General features: G+C 44.1%; 1 protein-coding gene across 11 annotated transcripts in view; it reads left to right on the top strand.

Moving 5' to 3' along the window:
• Traf3ip1 (TRAF3 interacting protein 1) overlaps positions 1-17,411 on the top strand; it is a 62,917-nt gene extending 45,506 nt beyond the window's left edge. For all 11 annotated transcript variants that reach the window (XM_070005356.1, XM_070004843.1, XM_070005075.1 and 8 more), the window contains 2 exons: positions 13,002-13,225; positions 15,718-17,411. In XM_070005356.1, coding sequence (XP_069861457.1) covers positions 13,002-13,225; positions 15,718-15,883 — 390 coding nt within the window. In that variant the 3' untranslated portion in view covers positions 15,884-17,411. The remainder of the gene's footprint in view (positions 1-13,001; positions 13,226-15,717) is intronic.
• Positions 17,412-19,148: the final 1,737 nt, after the last annotated feature.

Genomic DNA, 19,148 nt, shown 5'->3' with positions numbered 1-19,148 from the left:
TGTGAAGGACATAAAAGAGGACATATGCTTTTTATATTTACTCACTGAAAAGATTTAGCTAAATTGGGAACCATTGAAATCAATTTTAGTCATGAAGGGTAGAGGAGAAGCTGTTGGTTTAAGTTACATCGCCAGTTAATCCTAGCTACGCAAGGGACTGCGTTTGAGGATCACGGTTCAAAACCAGGCTGAACTGGAAAGTCTGTGAGACTCTTATCTCTGCTGAAAGTGGAGCTTCCGGGTCTTGTGTTCAATTCCCAGTACCACAGGAAAAGGCAAGAGGGGAGGGAGAAGAGGAAAAAGAATACTTTTTAGCATATATTAATTGTACATTGTGATATTTCCATATATGCACATAATGTACTTTGATCAAATTCACCCCCCTGTATTTGTTAACCACACTTTTCTAAAGGGCAACATTGGTAGTGTTTTTTCTTTTTAAGGAAATAAGGTGATAGTTTTATCTTCCTGAGTCGTAGCTTTTGAATATATCTTTAACTGTGAGGCCTGAAGGTCTTAAGTTTTGGGTCTAAAATGATCACCATTACATTATCCTGTAAAAATTAGATGCCAAGCATACCACTTACAACAATTTAGACTATGGGTATATTATAGACCAAAGATATATTTAGACCAAAGAAAGGTCTGGAGCCATCAAAATATTCTGCTTTATGTGAACTTAATGAAGGTACTTGTGAGAAAGTAGATGAGTTGTTTGTAGACAAGTTCATGATAGCAATAAAGTATTACCTGCAAAAAAACTTGAATACTCATTTTTGACTTGAGAGAATTTGAGTATAAAAATGTAGTTGTATCCTCACAGATATTTCCAAGTTGAATAAGTCAATATCTGTTTATTATGACTGTCCAATGAAGTTAAGTATCTATGCCTGATGGCTAGGTTTTAGTCACTTGTGGCCTGACAAGTTAATGTTGATCCTGAATCCATCAGTACTCTTTCCACGCTGTGGCTGCCAGTTGAGTCACCAAATACGGTGGATGTTGGCATTCAGACCATGCTGTAATATGTTGAGTGTTTTAGGCACAGGTAAATCAGCTGATAGGAACCAGAACAATTGGAAATTGACTATGAAAAATCATGGACTCTGTAGAAGCACAGAGAAGTCTGTAGAGGAGTCAGTATACATGGAAAGGGCTAAGCCTCTAGGACCCTGAAATTGTCCCCAGGAAGGGACAGGGGTGTGTGCTCACAGACTGTGGGTAGAGGGCTCATGGAGGGTCATTTGCTCTATTCTAGAGGTGAGGAATATCTGGGCCATGGACTATAAATGTGTGCTGATCATTTTATACGGCCCATAGATCATGTTACAAATATCCAAATGGCTCTTGGCAGAAAAAAAGTTTCCCACTCTTGCGTGGAAATGGAGGAATAGGCAAGTGGCAACTCCCTTTAGTGCTGGCAGCCTGAGTCCTTGGGTGCCGGGGGTTATCGGGTGGGATTGTAACCCAGGCTTTGAAATCCAGAGTTTGTCTGTGTTTGTATGCTAGTATTGGGGCTGGAACAGAAGGCCTCATGCTCCCACAGCTCACGCCACACCTCCAGTTCTAGGTTTTTACTAGTTTTAATTGAAGATTCAAGTCTTGAGAATTTGCCTGCCTGGGATTTTTGTCTTAACACAGCTGGCTCTGAACTATGATCCTCGATCTCAGTTTCCTGAGCCATGGGTGTCAGCTTAAAAGCCAGACTCTTCTAGCTCTAGGTGCTCTGGTCAAGGTAAGCTCTGGGCTTTCAAACCAAACACTTAGGGTATAGTCCGTAAATAGAGGATTAGTATTCCAAATGTTCAAAGCTAGAGACGTAAAGCTGACTTGGGTCAGAGGCTTATTGCTCTGGGCTTTGAGGATTTGCAGTGCAGTAGCTGTCTGCCTTGGTTTCTCTCAAGAATTCTTCTACAGCGGGGGCTTGCAGCTCTTGGCTTTGATTGTCTTCTCAGCAATCCAGTTTCTGTTCTCAGCCTGTTGCGATCTTTTCAGCCACTATCTTGCTGCTGCTGCTGCTGGGGTGAGGGGTGAAGAGGTAGGAAGAATCTGGACTAAAGCCCCAGGTGCTCTTGTTTGTGTGGCCACTCTACCTGTGATTAAACACACACACACACACACACACACACACACACACACACACAAATATTGCTGGGCGGTGGTGGCTCATACCTATAATTCTAGCTACTCAGGACTCAGATCTGAGGATTGTGGTTCAAAACCAGCCTGAGCAGGAAAGTCCATGGGACTCTTATCTCCAGTTAACCACCAGAAAACTGGAAGTGGCGCTGTGGCTCAAATGGTACAGTGCTAGCCTTGAGCTGAAGAGCTGATGGACAGTGCTCAGGCCCAGAGTTCAAGACCCTCAATTGCAAAACAAAACAAAAAAACAACCTACAAATAGGCAAGAAAACACCATTGTTGTAACACAGGGCTGGGGTGTGAATAGTATATAGGAAAAAGTCTTTCAGACCAACAGGAAAGAGTGGCATACCCCCTGCTTATGTGTACAGAAGAACGACTATGGCATGCTGGTAATATGGGATTTTCTGCTGTCGCTTGTGGTGGACAGAGCTCACATGGCCCCTTTGGTGTCCCGGCCCCTTGGTGTCTGCCTCCACAGACAGCAGAGATCACTAAGGTTGCCTCCTGGTAGAAGTCAGCGCTGGCTCAGTGTTGCATCTCAGTGGTGGGTGTTGCCTGCCAGTGTTGCTGCATCTCCACTACCAGCTGCTGCAGCTATCTGAGAAATTCAGTGAGTGAAGTGGATGCAAAGAACTTTATTCTGATGAGGAGTATCTTGCATGAAAGCTACTAGTCTCTCTGTCTGAGATTGTTCTCGTATCTGTGTCTTCCGTCCTGCTTTCTTGTATGGCTGGGTATTGGGTTCTTATGCCCCAGGCTGTGCTCTGATTGGTTGCCCCATTTTTGATTGGTCAGGTGCCACAACACTTCTATTATTAATTCCTAATTAGGTCCCTTCTGCAAATCTCCCAGGGTCATGAGAAGGCTAAGGAAACTAGAAGGGGTCAGGGAGGGACAAAGGACAATGTCTCTTTTGCATCTGGTTTCTTTTTGTTAAACTTGTTATGCTATCCAGGCACCTCTGTTATAACTTGATCTTTCAAAGAGACTGTAACTCCACCAATTATAGTCATATGGCTTCCAGTTTCACCAACTACCAGCCTTACACAAGGCTCACCCACAAGCCCTGACTGAGTCCCTGGCAGGCTCTCTTCCGCTTGCCTAAGTGGGAGTCGCTGCAGAGTGGCAGGATGGCTGAGAACACAAGGGGCTTGTCCTTCTAGAAGTGGAGGCTTGCAGTGCTCCTGTAAGTTGCGGGAGCGGTTGTGGCTGGAGCAAGGTCTCCACTGAGGTCTCCGTCCTTCCCGTCGGAGCACAGTTTGTTCAGAGTGATTTAAAGTGTTGAAAAAGCCAAACTGCTAAGAAGAGGCTGCTTGGCTGACAGCTCAGCAGCCAGGCATAAGAGAAAGGTCTGCCTGCCAGCCATGTAAAGCACCTAATAGCTATTTATTCAGTGGTATTGCGGTTTGAATTCTGAGTCATGCACTTAACAGGTAGGTGCTGTACCACTTAGCTTCAACCCTGAGATAAAGTCTCTCTTTTTGCCCGACATAGCATGGCTGTGTGATCGTCTTACTTAGACCTTCCATGTAGCGGGGATTAGAAGCATGTACCACACCTAACTTCTTTTATTGCATGGGGGTAGGAGGTCTTGCTAACTTTTTTGCCTGGTCTGACTGGCTTTCTATAAGACATCCATTTTTTACAATGTAATAGTAGGGAAATGGAATGCATGATAGGATTAAAGGCTCCCTTCCCTATGAGGTAAAATACTGTGTCTTCAGTATAGTTTTATTATTTTTGCTGCCATATGCAGAAAGTGCTTCCATTTCTGTCTAGAAGTTTACACCTGTGTGGGTTCCTTTAAATGTTGGTACTTCCCTGGCTCTTAAGCAAGAAACTATTATTGACCCAAATAAAACCAACAGTTGGTGCACTTCCTCTTAAAAATAATGGCTCATAAAAGACTTGTATCAAAATCCATTATGACTAAAATTTTGTAGTAAACTATGGCTGGTGAAGCATTTACTTGGTGGGAGGCGAGGAGAAGAGAGAAAGGGAGAGAGAGGCAAAGGGAGAGGGGAGGGGAGAGGAAAGAAGGGAAGGGAAGGAGAGGAAGGGGGAGATGGGAGGAGAGGGAGAGGAGAGGAGGCAATGCCTATATCAAGTAGCCTGCATCATAGGATAGCAGTGGATCAGAAGTAGTGGGTGACAAGTAGTCGTGGGTCACAGCTACTGGAGATGGGTAGGTCACAGGCAGCAGTGGTTGGCTGGAGAAAGTCCATGAGATTCAGGAGCAAGCAAGACTGGATTATTTACACCTTACTCTGTAGGTTCCAGCTAGAACAAAAAGACAAATGTTGATCCTGAAAAGGAAGAGCTAGCAGCCTCCTCCTGTGATGATGGCAATTGGCCACTGAGTAAGTCAACTAAACTTTAACTGTTAGCAAAAAAAAAAAAAAAAAGCACACAAGCATATGTGTTTTTGCATATGTATTTTCTTATATTTAATAGATAGAAATAGCATGAATAAAGCTATCTTCCTCTCCTACTGACATTCACATAGGACAGATGAATAGTAGAAAAACGCCAGATGTTTTTGCATATACATGGAAAGCGTGGAAGACCCCCAAGGAGCAGTTAGGGCTTAATTCCTGCATACTTAGACAGACAGACAGAGGCAGTTCTGGACAAGTATAAGGTATGGGGATAAAAGAAAATAAATGTTATTTTGAAAGAGGAGTATTTATTCAGGTTTCTCTCAGCCCTGGTGTTGAGAACTTTTCTTCGGGGAAAGAAAACCCCTTCCTTATGGGAGGCATACCTCCTGATTTTAGAGAAAAAGGAGGAGGTCAGAAGCCCTGTTTGGGTTGTATTTTAGGGTAGCATTTTACCATCTCCTGGGGGTATATGTGTGTGTTACTTTATTGTCCTGTGGTTCTCTTAAACAGGTGTTATCCCCACTTGGTAAGTCAGTTAGGAAACCGAGGCACAGAGCTGTCTTATCTGAGATGTTGTTGATGGCGAGTCACAAATGTAGGACACCACCCTGGGGTGACCCAAGACTGGGCAGTCACTCTCATCCTCCCCAGCTCCTCACAGCATCCTGTGAGCTCACCGTCTGCACGCTTGCTGTGGTGAGCAGTTGTCTGTCACCTGGAAATGTCCCCATGGCAGCGGTTCCCTCTGTGTTGTGCTGCTCACTGACGGGCCGGTAGTTAAGACCTGGTTGTCAAATTGCAGACAGGACATACATAGACATAGAATATGCATTTATGGAAAAGATCTGATGTAAATTGCTAAGCCATTTAGACGAAGCCATTGGGCATTCTGTGGTGGAATTGGGAGCCTTTACCTGTGCCCAGCCACGCCCTTCCTGCAGCACACCTACCCCTGGGGACTGGGACTCAGGCCAGATATTCAAGGTTAGATTCTGTATATGAAAAAAAAAATCCAAATTTTCATACCGTGGGCTAGATGAGAAAATTGTGGTATTTTGTTCTTGTAGTTAGTGTCCACAGTGCAGCAAGCAAAATCCATGTGGCATGGCTGGTAGCGTTGGCAAAGGAGGCAGGCTGTGATTCACCAGGCCAAGCAGCAGGCCTGCTGCCGCCAGCACATGGAGGGCTTGTGGTGGGAGCCAGGAAGGGGCACAGCAGGGTTCTGAGGCACTGGCAGTACCTTCCTGACCAGGTGATTGCTGCCAGGGTCCCTTTATTTTGTTAAACTCCCTAGTTTGTGTCTTACGCACTTTTCATATGGGCATTAAATTGTACTGAGGGGCTACTTTATTTAACTGTCAAGGGATCTCACTTGGCCTCCCTTAGCAGTGAGCGTGTGGCTTACCAGGACATTTGGCTGTGGAGTACTTGGGCATGAATATGACTCATAGTAATTATCTGGTGATCTGAACTTTTTCTTCCTCTGTGTAGGAAGGAAATGAACTTTTCACAGGCTACATAGAAACCAGTCCTGAGGGCGTGGGAGAGTATGTTGTTTAATTCTTTGATTATCTACCTTCTGTCTGTCCCCTGTGGATCAACCATGCTTTTGTTCCATTTCTAGAGTGTGGCTCTCCAGCCAGACGCAGCAGCAGAGCAGGCAGTAGGCAGCCACCAGCTTGTAGGAGGCATTTGCCCGGCCCTCTGTGGCGCTGTGTCCCACTCCTCAGAGCCTCTGGCAAGACCCAGGGGCCTTATATCTAGAACATTTTTTTTTTTTTGGTCCGGTCGTGGGGCCTGAGCTCTGGGCCTAGGCGCTGTCCCTCAGCTCTTCAGCTCAAGGCTAGCGCTCTACCACTTGAGCCACAGCGCCACTTCCGGCTTTTTTCTTTTTTTGCTTATGTGGTCTGAGGAACCAAACCCAGGGCCTCAGGCATACAAGGCAAGTGCTCTACCACTGAGCCACCTTCCCAGCCCCAAGAACATTATTATTTCATTGTATTTTATTTCATTGTATTTTATTTTGCTGGGCCTGGCGCTGTCCTTGAACTTTTGTGCTCAAGGCTAGTGTTCTACCACTGAAGCCATAGCTCTACTTTCAGCTCTTTGTGGTTAATTAGAGTTGAGAGTTTCATGGACTCTCCTGCCTGGAATGGCTGTGGACCGAGATCCTTAGATCTCAGCCTCCTGAATATCTAGGATTACAGGTGAGAGTCACCAGTTCCTGCTTGAGAACATTATTTTTAACTAGGAATTTCTTCTCTTGAAGCACCACGGTTGAAATTTAAAGAAATGATCTCTAAGGTTGACAATTTTTATTTATGGGGCTTACTAAATAATCATAAATTTAAAGTCATTATAAACAAATGCAGAATGTGAATAATATGAATGATATATAATATTAGGTTTCAGAAGTAAGTCACTTCACCTGGAAAAATCTTGGAAGCATTTTTAAGAGAGAAGGGGGTGTGTGGAATGTGACTGTGTGTATGTAGTGTGCATGATACATAATGATATGTGTGAAGTGGTCAGACAGATGCCAGAGTACTTTACCAGGGTCCTTCCTTCTAGAAAGCAGCTGAGTAAATAGTCTGCAGCCCACAGGAGGAGGAGAAGGAGGGGGAGGGGGAGAGGGGAGGGGGAAAGGGAGGAAGAGAAGGAGAAGGAGAAGAAGAAGAAAAGAAGAAGAAAAAGAAGAGGGAGGAGGGGGAGGAAAGAAAGGAAGAAAGGAAAGAAAGAAAGAAAGAAAGAAAGAAAGAAAGAAAGAAAGAAAGAAAGAAAGAAAGGAAGGAAGAAAGGAAAGAAGAATCTGCCTTCCTCCATGGAACACACCGGTTGCCACCGCTGTCTGTGTGACCTATAGAAATGGCCCTGTGGCAGTGATGTCAAGAAGCAGTGATAGGTGCAATTCTGTGGAGTTCACAGCCTCTGTGCTTTTGGCTTAGGACTGCAAATGCCTCTGTAAGAAAGGGATTAATTTCATAGCTGGAGTCGTATTTTTTTTTTTTAAGGTAAATGGGGAAGGGAACGTGTCAGTTAGAAAAGTTAAAAAAAAGACTTTGGCAGAACTGGGGCTTGAATTCAAGACCTTGTGACTACTAGGCAAGTGCTCTACACTCTGAGCTATGGCTTCATCCCTCTTTGCTTTAGTTTATTTTTTCAGATAGAATCTGGCCTTTACATGGGCCAGCATTGGGGACCATAATTCTATTACCACCTCTCAAGTAGGAATGCACTCAGGTGTGTACTACTGTGCTTGAGAATAGGGTCTCAGTTAAATTTTTTTTTTCCTGGTCTGGCCTTGTCCAATCATTATCCTTCCACCTTTACCTCCTATATAGCTGGGATTGCAGGAGTGTTACTGCCACACAAGGGCCACAGGTAAATTGCTGTGTGTGTGTGTGTGTGTGTGTGTGTGTGCGCACACACGCACACACACCAATCCTGGGGCTTGAACTCAGGGCCTGAATGCTGTTCCTGAGCTGCTTTGCTCAAGGCTAGTACTTTACCACTTGTGCCACAGCTCTGCTTCCAGCTATTTTTTTTTAACTGTATTTTTTTGTCTTTTCTTTTTTGGTACTGGGGATCAAACCCAGGACGTTGCACTTGCTAGGCAAGTGCTTTGCCACTGAGCTACATCCCAGCCCTTTTTTTAAAAATTTGTTTTTTTTGGGTCCAGTCATGGGGCCTTAACTCTGGACCTGGGCGCTGTCCCTCAGCTCTTCAGCTCAAGGCTAGTGCTCTACCACTTGAGCCACAATGCCACTTCCGGCTTTTTTTTCTGCTTATGTGGTGCTGAGGAATCGAACACAGGGCCTCATGCATGCAAGGCAAGCCTCTACCACTGATTCACCTTCCCAGCCCCATCCAGCTATTTTTGAGAAATGTTTTGGAGCTAAGAGTCTCAGGGACTTCCCTGCCCAGGCTTTGAACTGTGATCCTCAGATCTCAGCCTCGTGAGTAGCTAGGATTACTGGTGTGAGCCATTAGAATTTGGCTGGTAAATTGCTTTTAATAAAATAACTGATCCAGTTAAAGCTGGGCAGAATAGCTTGCTAGGTTGGGTTGACCGTATCTATGAACTGATTTTTAGTAGGCACCAAAGTACTCCAGGCTCTTTGTAGTGTTCAGCTCAGTGCCATGTTTCCTGTGCGTGGGCTGGGCCGTCTTTGCTTTTGGAAATCCATTTACCATAGTAGGTGACATCTGTTGAAGTGTGTGAGGCACTCATCTGATTGTCAGCCCACTGAGTCTTACCTGCAGGATAAATATTATTATTTCCACTTTATTGTGAGGAACTGAGGTGCAGCAGCCAAGTCTCAAGCTTCCAAGGAGGGGGTGTTGTAAAAGGGCGGGGCTGGCGCCAGGTTCCTAAGTTGCAAGACCCTCACTGCTTGTTCCGTGCTTGCCACCGCCTGCCAGGCTTATTTAGGTGGTATTTTGTATAATGGGAGACTTTCAGCAGTTTTACACTCTGCTTCTAAAACATAATATTTCATATAATGAATTCCTGTGTGGCAAGTGTGGTGTGGATTCTCACATTTTACTAGATGTATTAAGTCTTTAAAACAAGGTTGTGTTTATCTGGGGAGTAGCTGCTGTTTCTGCACGAGCTGTGTATGAATCAGCCTGTCATCAAGGTGGGCTTTCTACAGCATCGTCCCTGGTGGAGTTAGCCACCTCCACCTGATTGTTGATTTAAGTCAGAGCTTGACACTTGCCAGACTTGTAATGCTTTCCAGCAGTGTGTCCCAGTGTCTTTTAGATTAATAAGTCTCCCTGATATCATAATCCTTCCCAAGCGTGTCCTATTTTCAATTTTAATACCTTAACGTTAAAACCTTTCAGCCTAGCATTCCAAATTCTGCTGATTATGTGATACAGAAGTGAGAAGGAGTTTGACTAGCCATCAGAAATAGGAAGGAGTGCGGCCAGGTTACGTTCACATCGGTGTCCACATTGTAACTCCAGACTTCATTTGGCACCTATGCATCTTATTTTCCCACCCTCAGTTATAGCCACACAGTCTTCTGTTGAGTGAGCATGAGGCCAGTGCACAGAGCTGCTTGATAGTCACAGTGGATGGCTGCAGTAGGACTTCACACTTTTCCTAGAAATTATTGAGAGATGTAGCAAGTTGTGTATGCTGAAGACAGTATGTCTTCTTCCTTGGAAAGTAGTTTATTACTGCATCGAATTCCTTCTAGTTGTCTGACATTTTACTTCAAAGGCACTTGGGTGGCTCTTGCCTCCTAGTTGCAGCAGTTATTTTATTTTGAGTTAACTGTAGATTCTTCTGCGTTTGGAAGAAGCACTAGAGATACACTGTGTGGTCTGTCCCCACCTCCCCTTGGGTCTCATTGTGTAAGAGTGTGGTTTGCCATCAGAACAACTGTGTTAACCTGGTAAGATCTGTCTTGTGCCAAGTGCTGGTGGGTCACGCCTGTAATCCTAGCTACTCAGGGGGCTGAGATCTGAGGATCATGATTTGGAGCCAGTCTGGGCAGGAAAGGCCATGAGACTCTTATCTCCAATTAACCACCTAAAAACTGGAAGTGGACCTGTGGTTCAAAGTGGTAGAGCACTAGCCTTGAGCACAAAAATGCCCAGGCCCTAGTTCAAGCCCCATGATGAGAGGGGAGGAGGAGAGGAGAGGAAAGGAGAGGAAAGAGGAGAGAGATCTGAGAGAGAGAGAGATCTATCTAATGCACTTTGTAACCTCATCATCCTTTTCTTCTTCCTCTAAGCCCTGGCCACCACCCATCTGTTCTCTAGTTTTTTCAAACATGTTTAAGGAAAGGGAGCCTATAGCTTGTGACTTTCAGGTCTCACATTTTTACTTAGCAAAATTCGCTGAGATTTGTCCAGGTTGTCGTGGGTCCCAACAGTTCAGTCATTGCTGGTTGCTTTTTCATGGGGTAGATGTACACAATTTATTTAATCCAGTTAAGACATCTGAGTGGTTTCTAGCCTTTGACTACTGAAAATACTATCTGTATACATTCTGTATAGGATTTTTGTGTGAATATAACTTTGCATCTCTTTGAGCCAATGTCTAGAGTATAACTGATGGCTTGTATGTATATTTGCCCATTCTCCCTCACTGTAATAAAGTGCCTGAGGAAAATTACTTAAAGAGAGGAGTTTGTCTTGGGATCGTGGTCTCAGAGGCTTTAGTCCATTGTTAGCTGGCTCCAGTGCTATGAGCAATCCTGTGGTGAGGCAGAGCATCATGTGGAGATGGTGGGTGGTGCAGAGCTCTCACCTCGTGGTGGCTGGGAAGCAGAGAGACAGAGAAGAAGGCCCAAAGACAAGATGTACCCTTATAAGGCATCTCCCAGGGACCTACTTCTTCCAAGCAGGCCCCAATACCTAACAGTCCATTCTGCTGTAAATGCATCAGTGGTTTAACCCATTGATAAGTCAGAGCCTTCACAATGCAGCCCCCACTCAAACATTGATCAGGCATCGGACACATGAGCATCACAACACTGCTAGGCGCACATTTAGTTGTTGTTGTTGTTTAAAGAAACTGCCTCCCCCCCCCCACCCCCAGTAGCAATTATAACTGAACCAGAACCAGTTTTTCCACTAGAAGTTGATGTCCCCGATTTTTATTTGAAGCATAATGGTAGCTATGTAGTAAGGTCACATGGTGGCTTGGATTTGCATTTCCCTAGTAGCTAATGCTTTGGATCATATTTGATGTGTTTGGTGACCATCTGCAAGTTCTCCTAACAGAAATGTCTGTTTACTGCCTGTTTTCTGATTAGTTTGTTTACTTGCTGTGGTACTTGGAAAGTTTATATGTTGTAGATATATGGAGATTTAGATATATAGATATCCATACATAAATATTGGATGTTGGTAAAATAGTTTATTATTATTTCCTTTTATGAGGTATGCTATTGGTGGTCTAAGAACTCTTTACCCAGTTCTAGCTCCCTTTATCCTTATGTTTTTTTCTCAAAAGTTTTATAGTTTTAAATCTTTTTATTTACATCCATAATCCATTTTGGGTTAAAGTATAATATTAGTCCAAGATTCTTTTTTTCCCTTATGGATATCTAGTAGTTCCACTGCTATTTAATTTCTTTCTATGCTTTCTTTCAAAGAACTATTTGGAGTATTTATATGGGTGTCTGTTTTTGGATTTCCTGGTCTTCTGTACCAATCTATAAATATTCCTTAGTCTCTGTTAGTCTCTGTGGTAGCTATATAAAAAGGCTTGAAACTGAGTAGGCTGATCTCACTCTTATCTTTATTAAGCCTAGTTTGGTTCTTTTGCCTTTTGTATAAATCTTAGAATAATCTTAGCTATTCAGAAAATTTGGCTGGAATTGTAGGAGTTGGTTAAACTTAACTTGTATATTCGTTTGGGAAGAATTGACATCTTTACTATATTGAATTTCCTGTCCATGAAGATGATATATCTTTCCATTTATTTAGGCCATCTTTCCATTTATGTAGGTCATCTCATTGAATTTCTTTCATCTGAAGTCTGCTTTCAAGTGAAGTCTTTCATATACAACTTCTGGCTGTGTTCTTTTTGATTTATACTTGATTATTTCTCTTACATTGAAACACAGTTGATGTTCATGTTTGTCTTCCATCCTGTTGTCTTACTGAACTCATTCATTAGGGCGTGAGTGAATTCATTTTACCTTTTATTTCTAGTCTCATTTACTATTTACTTAAATATTTTCTGTATGCCACCATTATGCTATGGCTTTCCTTTTACTTGCCCAAGTTGGTAATTGGTGGAACGAGGATCCTAATAGGTAAGTTATTAGTTCGTTTCATTTTCAGCAACATATACTTAGGAAAGCCTGTAATGTCCACAACAGATCTAGACCTAGTCCCCCACGAGCCTACATTGTGAGCAAGTTTGAGAAGCAATACAGGCAATTATATCGAGTTGATTCATGGCAGCTTTTCCTGTGAGTGGAGCAGCAAGGCCCCCAGAACCAGTCTAAACTCTGGCTCAGGGAGGTCCAGGGGTTTCTGAAGAGCATCCGTTTTCCAGGAAAGGTCTCCTAAGCTGACTTGCTTATTGATGCTGACCAATCCACATCAAAGCTTGAAATTCAGAGATGTCTGCAAGAAGAGTTTGAAGAGACCTTACTCTGCCTCTGTGTGTGTGTGTGTGTGTGCATGTGCGTGCATGCGTGTGCCAAGTCACATGCACACAAGTCTTCAGGCTAAGTCACCTGTGACAATTACTTTCTTCCTTCCTTAGTGAGGAGGAGTCATTTGGGACACAGAGATGCAGGACTGGCCCCTCACACTTGTGTGCTCCCCTGGCACGGAGCACCTCACACCTCCCCTGCCAGGTGGTGTTGCTCTCTCTGTGTCACTAGCCAGCTGGGTTCCATCCCATGCCTTCTGACTGGCCCTGCAGCCGGGTGCCTAGCAAGCCTGCCCTGCCTTAGAGTTGAGGATGCTTCTCGCTCTTTCTGGTTTTCCCAACTGCAGGAGAAATCGCTTGTCTTTGAATCTGCGTGGAAGAAGGAGAAAGACATTGTTTCTAAGGAGATAGAGAAGCTGCGCATGTCTATCCAGACCCTATGCAAAAGTGCCCTTCCCCTGGGCAAGATCATGGACTACATCCAGGAGGACGTGGATGCCATGCAGAATGAGCTGCAGCTGTGGCGCAGCGAGAACAAGCAGCATGCTGAGGCCCTACAGAAGGAGCAGAGGTGGGGGCGGCCTGGAGGAGGAGCAGCCGCTGGGGCAGGGGTGGGGCTTCAGAAGGAGCAGGGGTGGGGAATGGGGACACTGCAGATGGAGCGGAGGTGGAAGAAGGGGACATTGCAGAAGGAGCAGAGGTGTGTGTGGGCAGATTAGAGGACATTAGGGGCTGTAATCTGTCCAGAGAAATCTCCCTCCAAATCACTGCCTCTCAAGCTTCACCTCCTCCCTCAAGGAGAATTGGTTTTTCTTCATTTAACACAGCAAAGATTTCTTTATAGCAATCAGAAAAGACAAGGGAGTTTCTGCACATAGACAAACTCCACTTAAACATTAAAAAATACAAAAAACCACTAGGCGCTGGTGGCTCACGCCTGTAATCTTAGCTACTCAGGAGGTTGAGATCTGAGGATCACTGTTCAAAGCCAGCTGGGGCAGGAATACTGAGAAACTTTTTTTTTGGGGGGGGGGTCTAGTCGTGGGGCCTGAACTCTGGACCTGGGCGCTGTCCCTCAGCTCTTCAGCTCAAGGCTAGCGCTCTACCACTTGAGCCACAGCGCCACTTCCGGCTTTTTTCTTTTTGCTTATGTGGTGCTGAGGAATCAAACCCAGGGCCTCTGGCATGCAAGACATGCACTCTACCACTGAGCCACCTTCCCAGCCCATGAGAAACTCTTATCTCCAATAAACTACTCAGAAAACTGGAAGTGGTACTGTGGTTCAAGTGGTAGAGCTCTAGCCTGAACTGAAGAGCTGAGGATAGCTCCCAGGCCCAGAGTTTGAGCCCCATGACTGACAAAAAACAACAAAACCAAGAACCTTACAGTTTGGATGTTGTTGTTTTCCAGGTAGTACATGCGTGCATGCATTCGTGCAGTGTGTGTGTGTGTGTGTGTGTGTGTGTGTGTGTGTGTGTGTATTGGTCCTGGGGCTTGTTTTCCTGTGTGTGTGTGTGTGTGTGTGTGTGTGTGTGTGTGTGTGTGTGTGTGTGTGTGTGTGTGTGTGTGTGTGTGTGTGTGTGTGTGTGTGTATTGGTCCTGGGGCTTGTTTTCCAGTAGTGCGTGCGTGTGTGTGTGTGTGTGTGTGTGTGTGTGTGTTGGTCCTGGGGCTTGTTTTCCAGGTAGTGCGTGCATGTGTGTGTATGTGTGTGTGTGTGTGTGTGTGTGTGTGTGTGTGTGTGTGTATTGGTCCTGGGGCTTGTTTTCCAGGTAGTACGTACATGCGCGCGTGTGTGTGTGTGTATTGGTCCTGGGGCTTGTTTTCCAGGTAGTATGTACGTGTGTGTGTGTGTGTGTGTGTGTGTGTATTGGTCCTGGGACTTGTTCTCAGGGCCTGGGTGCTGTCCCTGAGCTTCTGTGCTCAAGACTAACGCTCTACCACTTGAGCCACAGCTCTTTGAACCTTGATCCTCAGATCTCAGCATCCTGAATAGCTAGGATTACATACATGAGCCTCTGGTACACAGCTTTCTTTTTTTTTTTTTAAGTCATAATTCTCCAAGATTGATTACAATTGGTTAACCCATTAAAAATTGCAACTTTAAGAAAACTATAATTACTAAAAAGTGAGGTTTATTTTAGGGAAGGGTTTGCTGTCCTATGTTAAAAAATTAGTAAACCAGGAAGCATGTAACTGTATCAACTATTAAGGTTTTTTTTTTCAAGAAAATGATTTAACTCAGTGCATCCATCTATAAGTCTATATAATAAAAAGCTACATTATGTAGAGATTCTTTTATTAGCCAGCTTATTCTCAAAATGTCTCTTAAAAATTTTAGTGTATAGTTTAAAATATTCAACATGAAGTAAGTAAGAAAACTACCAGGAATTCTTTGGGGTTTGTTCTCTTGTGGTAACTGGTTAGCTTTTACTACATTGAAAGTATTGTCGCAGTCATTTCGGCCTTACAAATCTTGATTTTGCTTCATTGCTTTGAAAGTTAGACCTGCCACTCTTCTTTGTTCTGTGTTCTGGCTTCCAGAGGCTTGAGGAAACAGTTCATCTTGACTTTAGCTTTCCCAAGTGTATTCCATGGTGGTCCTAAGTATTTAGCCCAGCACTTTGCCCACAGGTCACCTGTCACAGCTTTGCAGCCAGGAGTTGCTCAGCAACTGCACATGGAGCCTGTGGTGGTGGTGAGGAGCCCTGGCCCAGTCCAGGTTAGGTCCTTGGTATCATGGGGACCCTGTGACTGCATTTTAGGAACTCTGTTTCTCACATAATTTCGGGACTTGAAACCCATCCTGGAAAGCATGGGCCTCATGTTGGCATTAGCATTGGCATTTGCACGGGGATGTGGCAGGGACAGTAGGAACACAAAATAGCCGTGGTCAGGTGTGAGTGCTTTGGCCTTTACATCAGCATGGCGGAAATGCGTATTTTATGGTTTTTCTTGGGATGCAATCAGTCCTGTACTTTTCTCATCTTTGGGTATTCTATTTCGTAAGACACAAGAGAGAGCTGTCAGGACACTGATGAGAGCTGCCTTTGTTCCCTGTCAGGATCACAGACTGTGCCGTGGAGCCCCTGAAGGTCGAGCTGGCTGAGCTTGAGCAACAGATTAAAGACCAGCAGGACAAGATCTGTGCAGTAAAGGCCAACATCCTGAGGAATGAGGAGAAAATCCAGAAGATGGTCTATAGCATCAATTTGACCTCTCGAAGGTGAACACTTGCTTGTGAAGGAGAAGTCACCCCTGTGTAGGAGTACAGAGGAGGATAGGAAGTTAGACCTCTAGCTCAGAAAACAGACGAAGAAAACAGACTAAGAAAACAGACTGTTCTCAGTGCCACTCCTCATCCAGCTAAGTTCCAGAGCTTCAAAACTAAGGCATATTAAGTGAATTAAAACTGTTTTCTTACCTCTTTCCAGCTGGAATACTTGCTAGTTATAAATAGCTCTTCAAAGTGCTTTTGTGAGTCTGGTTTTTGCAACCTCTTGTCTGTGTTTCTGCTGCAGCCCGTTTAGCTCTGTACCAGACTGTGCCAGCAGGTAAGTGATGTACACCCAGCAAGGAAATAGCAGCCCTTTGTTTCCAGTCTGCTGAAAGGACTTTGTACCTCAGCACAGAATGAAGAATGGCTGTGTGCTTTCTGATAGGTACTTTATAAATAGAATATGACCTAAGAATTATTACATTTTACTTTGATTTTCCATTTGAAAAGGGTTCATTTCAGCCTGTACCCTCATGAGGAACATAAGAACTGTTCAGGGTTCTTCTCCCCTCCTTCCTTTATAATTGTATCTACTTGTATATGTAGTTACCTCATTGGCCCCTGTTACCATACGCTTGCCTTTCTAGCACTTGTCATTGGCAGACTGACGATGGGCAGCATCTGACATGTAAGCACATCCTCGCTTTCTTCAGCAGCTGCCTGTTCTGTCTCCAGACAGCTCCTGACAGAGCCCCTGGAGGGGTTCTGTAGAAGACAGTGGCTTTGGTCCTCTTCCTTTTGCACAGATGTGTGTACCTGAGACACAGAACTTAGGAGAAACCACATAAGAAGGAGCTAAAAGGATGATCTGATTCATGTTTTATGTAACTTACTTTTTATTAAATGGTATTTTTTAGTGAAACATATAATTTTCACTTACATATAATACTGTTGTAAATACTTGTCAGGTTTTACATTATTGTATGAAGGGTGTCATTGTTGAGAGACATGTGGATCTAGGTTCTAATCCTTGTGTTTCTGAATTTCATCTTTATTCTGTGGACTGGGGCCATGTTAAGATAATTGCCTGAGAAGGTTTTGTTTCTTTGCAGATCAGCACAGATGGCTTGGTTGCGTTTTGTTAGTGCATTTGCAGAATGAATCCTTAGTAAGGTGGTGACGGGGCTTCCAAAGCTGGGCAGTTTGGATGTGCCATTCTTAAATGTGCAGGCTTCTCCCTCCGCAAGAGCATGTGAAGCTCTGTGGATCTGTTTGGGGGGAGAACGGCGGTTATTAACCAGCCCTTAGTTATATTGGAAGTCTCTTCTCTGCTCTATGGATGACTTTACCACAACCCTGTGCAGACGCTTCTGATAAATGTCCTTTATGAATTGCAATTTATAAATAGAATTTTTGTGTTGCAAAAAATTATATACATTGTATGGGAGTAAAATTTTGTATGAATAGTCTACTAAATTGTATGATAAAGTTTATTTTTCTTTTATATATGTCATTAAAATAATCAGCTATTTTTTCTAAAAGTGTTTGGATTGTGCAATTTAGTTTATGCATGGAACAGACCATAAGCTTTTGAATTTTTAATTTTCAAATGTGTGCAGAGAGACATCTTTTCATTTGTATTATGATTTGCAATTCTGCCTTCCCCTCCCCCCACACACATCCTTTTCTGATACTGACTGAAGGTTTGTAAGACAGATGACCATTTCTTAAAACTTTGAAAACATTTTGAAATTTTAAGATCATTTTGAAGGCCTCCACATATGATTATTACTGCACTTGTAATAGACAAATCCTAATCTTATTTAATACCTTTGAGGGAAATATACATATGATATTTTAAAATATTTTCCTCTGCTGTGGTTTGTAAGTTTTCAAGGAATGCTGGAGTCACACTTGAAGAATCTGATTTATAAATTCAGCTGGCACTAATTTATGATCAAAGGAAATATGTAAGCCTTTGGAAAAAAACCAGTTCAAGACTGAAATGCACGCTTTCTGCTTTGATATTCATGCTTTGTGAAAGAATAGTGACTGAACTCTGGGGGACAGCCTTTCCTGACAGGAGTGCAGTTTGGGGTTTGGAGTGTGGTGGAGCCTAGCTTAGGTGTGTGGACAAGTACTGCACAGCAGTCTGACCGCTTGTTTGCGGTCCTGTCCTGCCCTGCCCTGCCCACATTTGTCTTCTGTCTTTCACTGGCTGTTGATGTCTAACAGCAGCAGCTCAAATCACCAGCTTCCTGAGACTCCAAGAAAACCTTGGAAGTGAGGCCTCAGACAAATGAGGTCATGTGTTCAGGGCCTTGTATCGACAGAGATTAAATCACATACTGTGCGTATGTCTTACTCTGGAAAGTCTGTCTGCACCCAAAGGGGCAGAGCCATCATCTTGTTCCTGGTCCCCACAAATCTGACATAACAAAGCTGGAGTATGCCAGTATCCAAGGAATACCAGCTCAACCAGCTCAAGTGTGTCAGGGGAGGGAAGGAGGGAGAGGGTGGTCACTGTTAGCAGCATCTGCTGCTTCTGGGCTCTGAGTCACTAGACACAGATTAATTAAAGGGCTTTAAAAAAAAGTTCTCTGCCAAAATTTTGAATTCAGAACCTTGCATTTGCTACCACATGAACTATACATCCCTTCCTGGACCAGAAGATGATTTTGTAAACATTGGGGCTGTCACTAAACTACATCTCCAGCCCCAATAATAGGATTCTTAGACCAAGCAAATTGCTCTTTCCCAAAAGGAAAAGGAATTCAGAAGCTAGTCCAGCTACTCACTGGTGGCCAGGGAAGAATCACAGCGTTGTGAAGAAGTGATGGAGACAGGAGGGGCTTCAGAGCCCACCTCCCTCAGGACAGCGGGAAGGTGTCTGCCCACAGCCCACAGTCAGCAAGATCCTAATTGGACTTAGAGTGCCCAACTTGTTTCTCATTGCACTCTTACCTTCATCTTCTGGTCTCAGCAAATATTTTAATATCCTTAGTCATGACAAACCATCAAACAGCTCATTTTACAGTCGCAGTATTTCTGTAAGTGCTATGTTTGACTTGCTTGGGGGCTTACTGCTCACCAGGTGCTAGTGTGAGCCTTGGCTGTGGATCTACACAGGTACTGTCATCACCCCTCCGGTGGGCGGTCGCAGTTCTGGTTTGCCTCGTTTATCTGTGCCTTTTCTACTGGCTTGGCCAAAACCATCCCTCCCTGCTCCTGGGTTTGAATGGTAATGTGGTCCCCTGCTGATTTGAACCTGTTGAGCG

The sequence above is a fragment of the Dipodomys merriami genome, unplaced genomic scaffold (genome assembly GCF_024711535.1).
Source record: "Dipodomys merriami isolate MVZ:Mamm:240054 unplaced genomic scaffold, mDipMer1.0.p SCAF_1, whole genome shotgun sequence".
Taxonomy (NCBI): Eukaryota; Metazoa; Chordata; class Mammalia; order Rodentia; family Heteromyidae; genus Dipodomys; species Dipodomys merriami.
The sequence above is the reverse complement of the archived record's forward strand: the minus strand, read 5'-3'. Positions and strand labels throughout refer to the sequence as shown.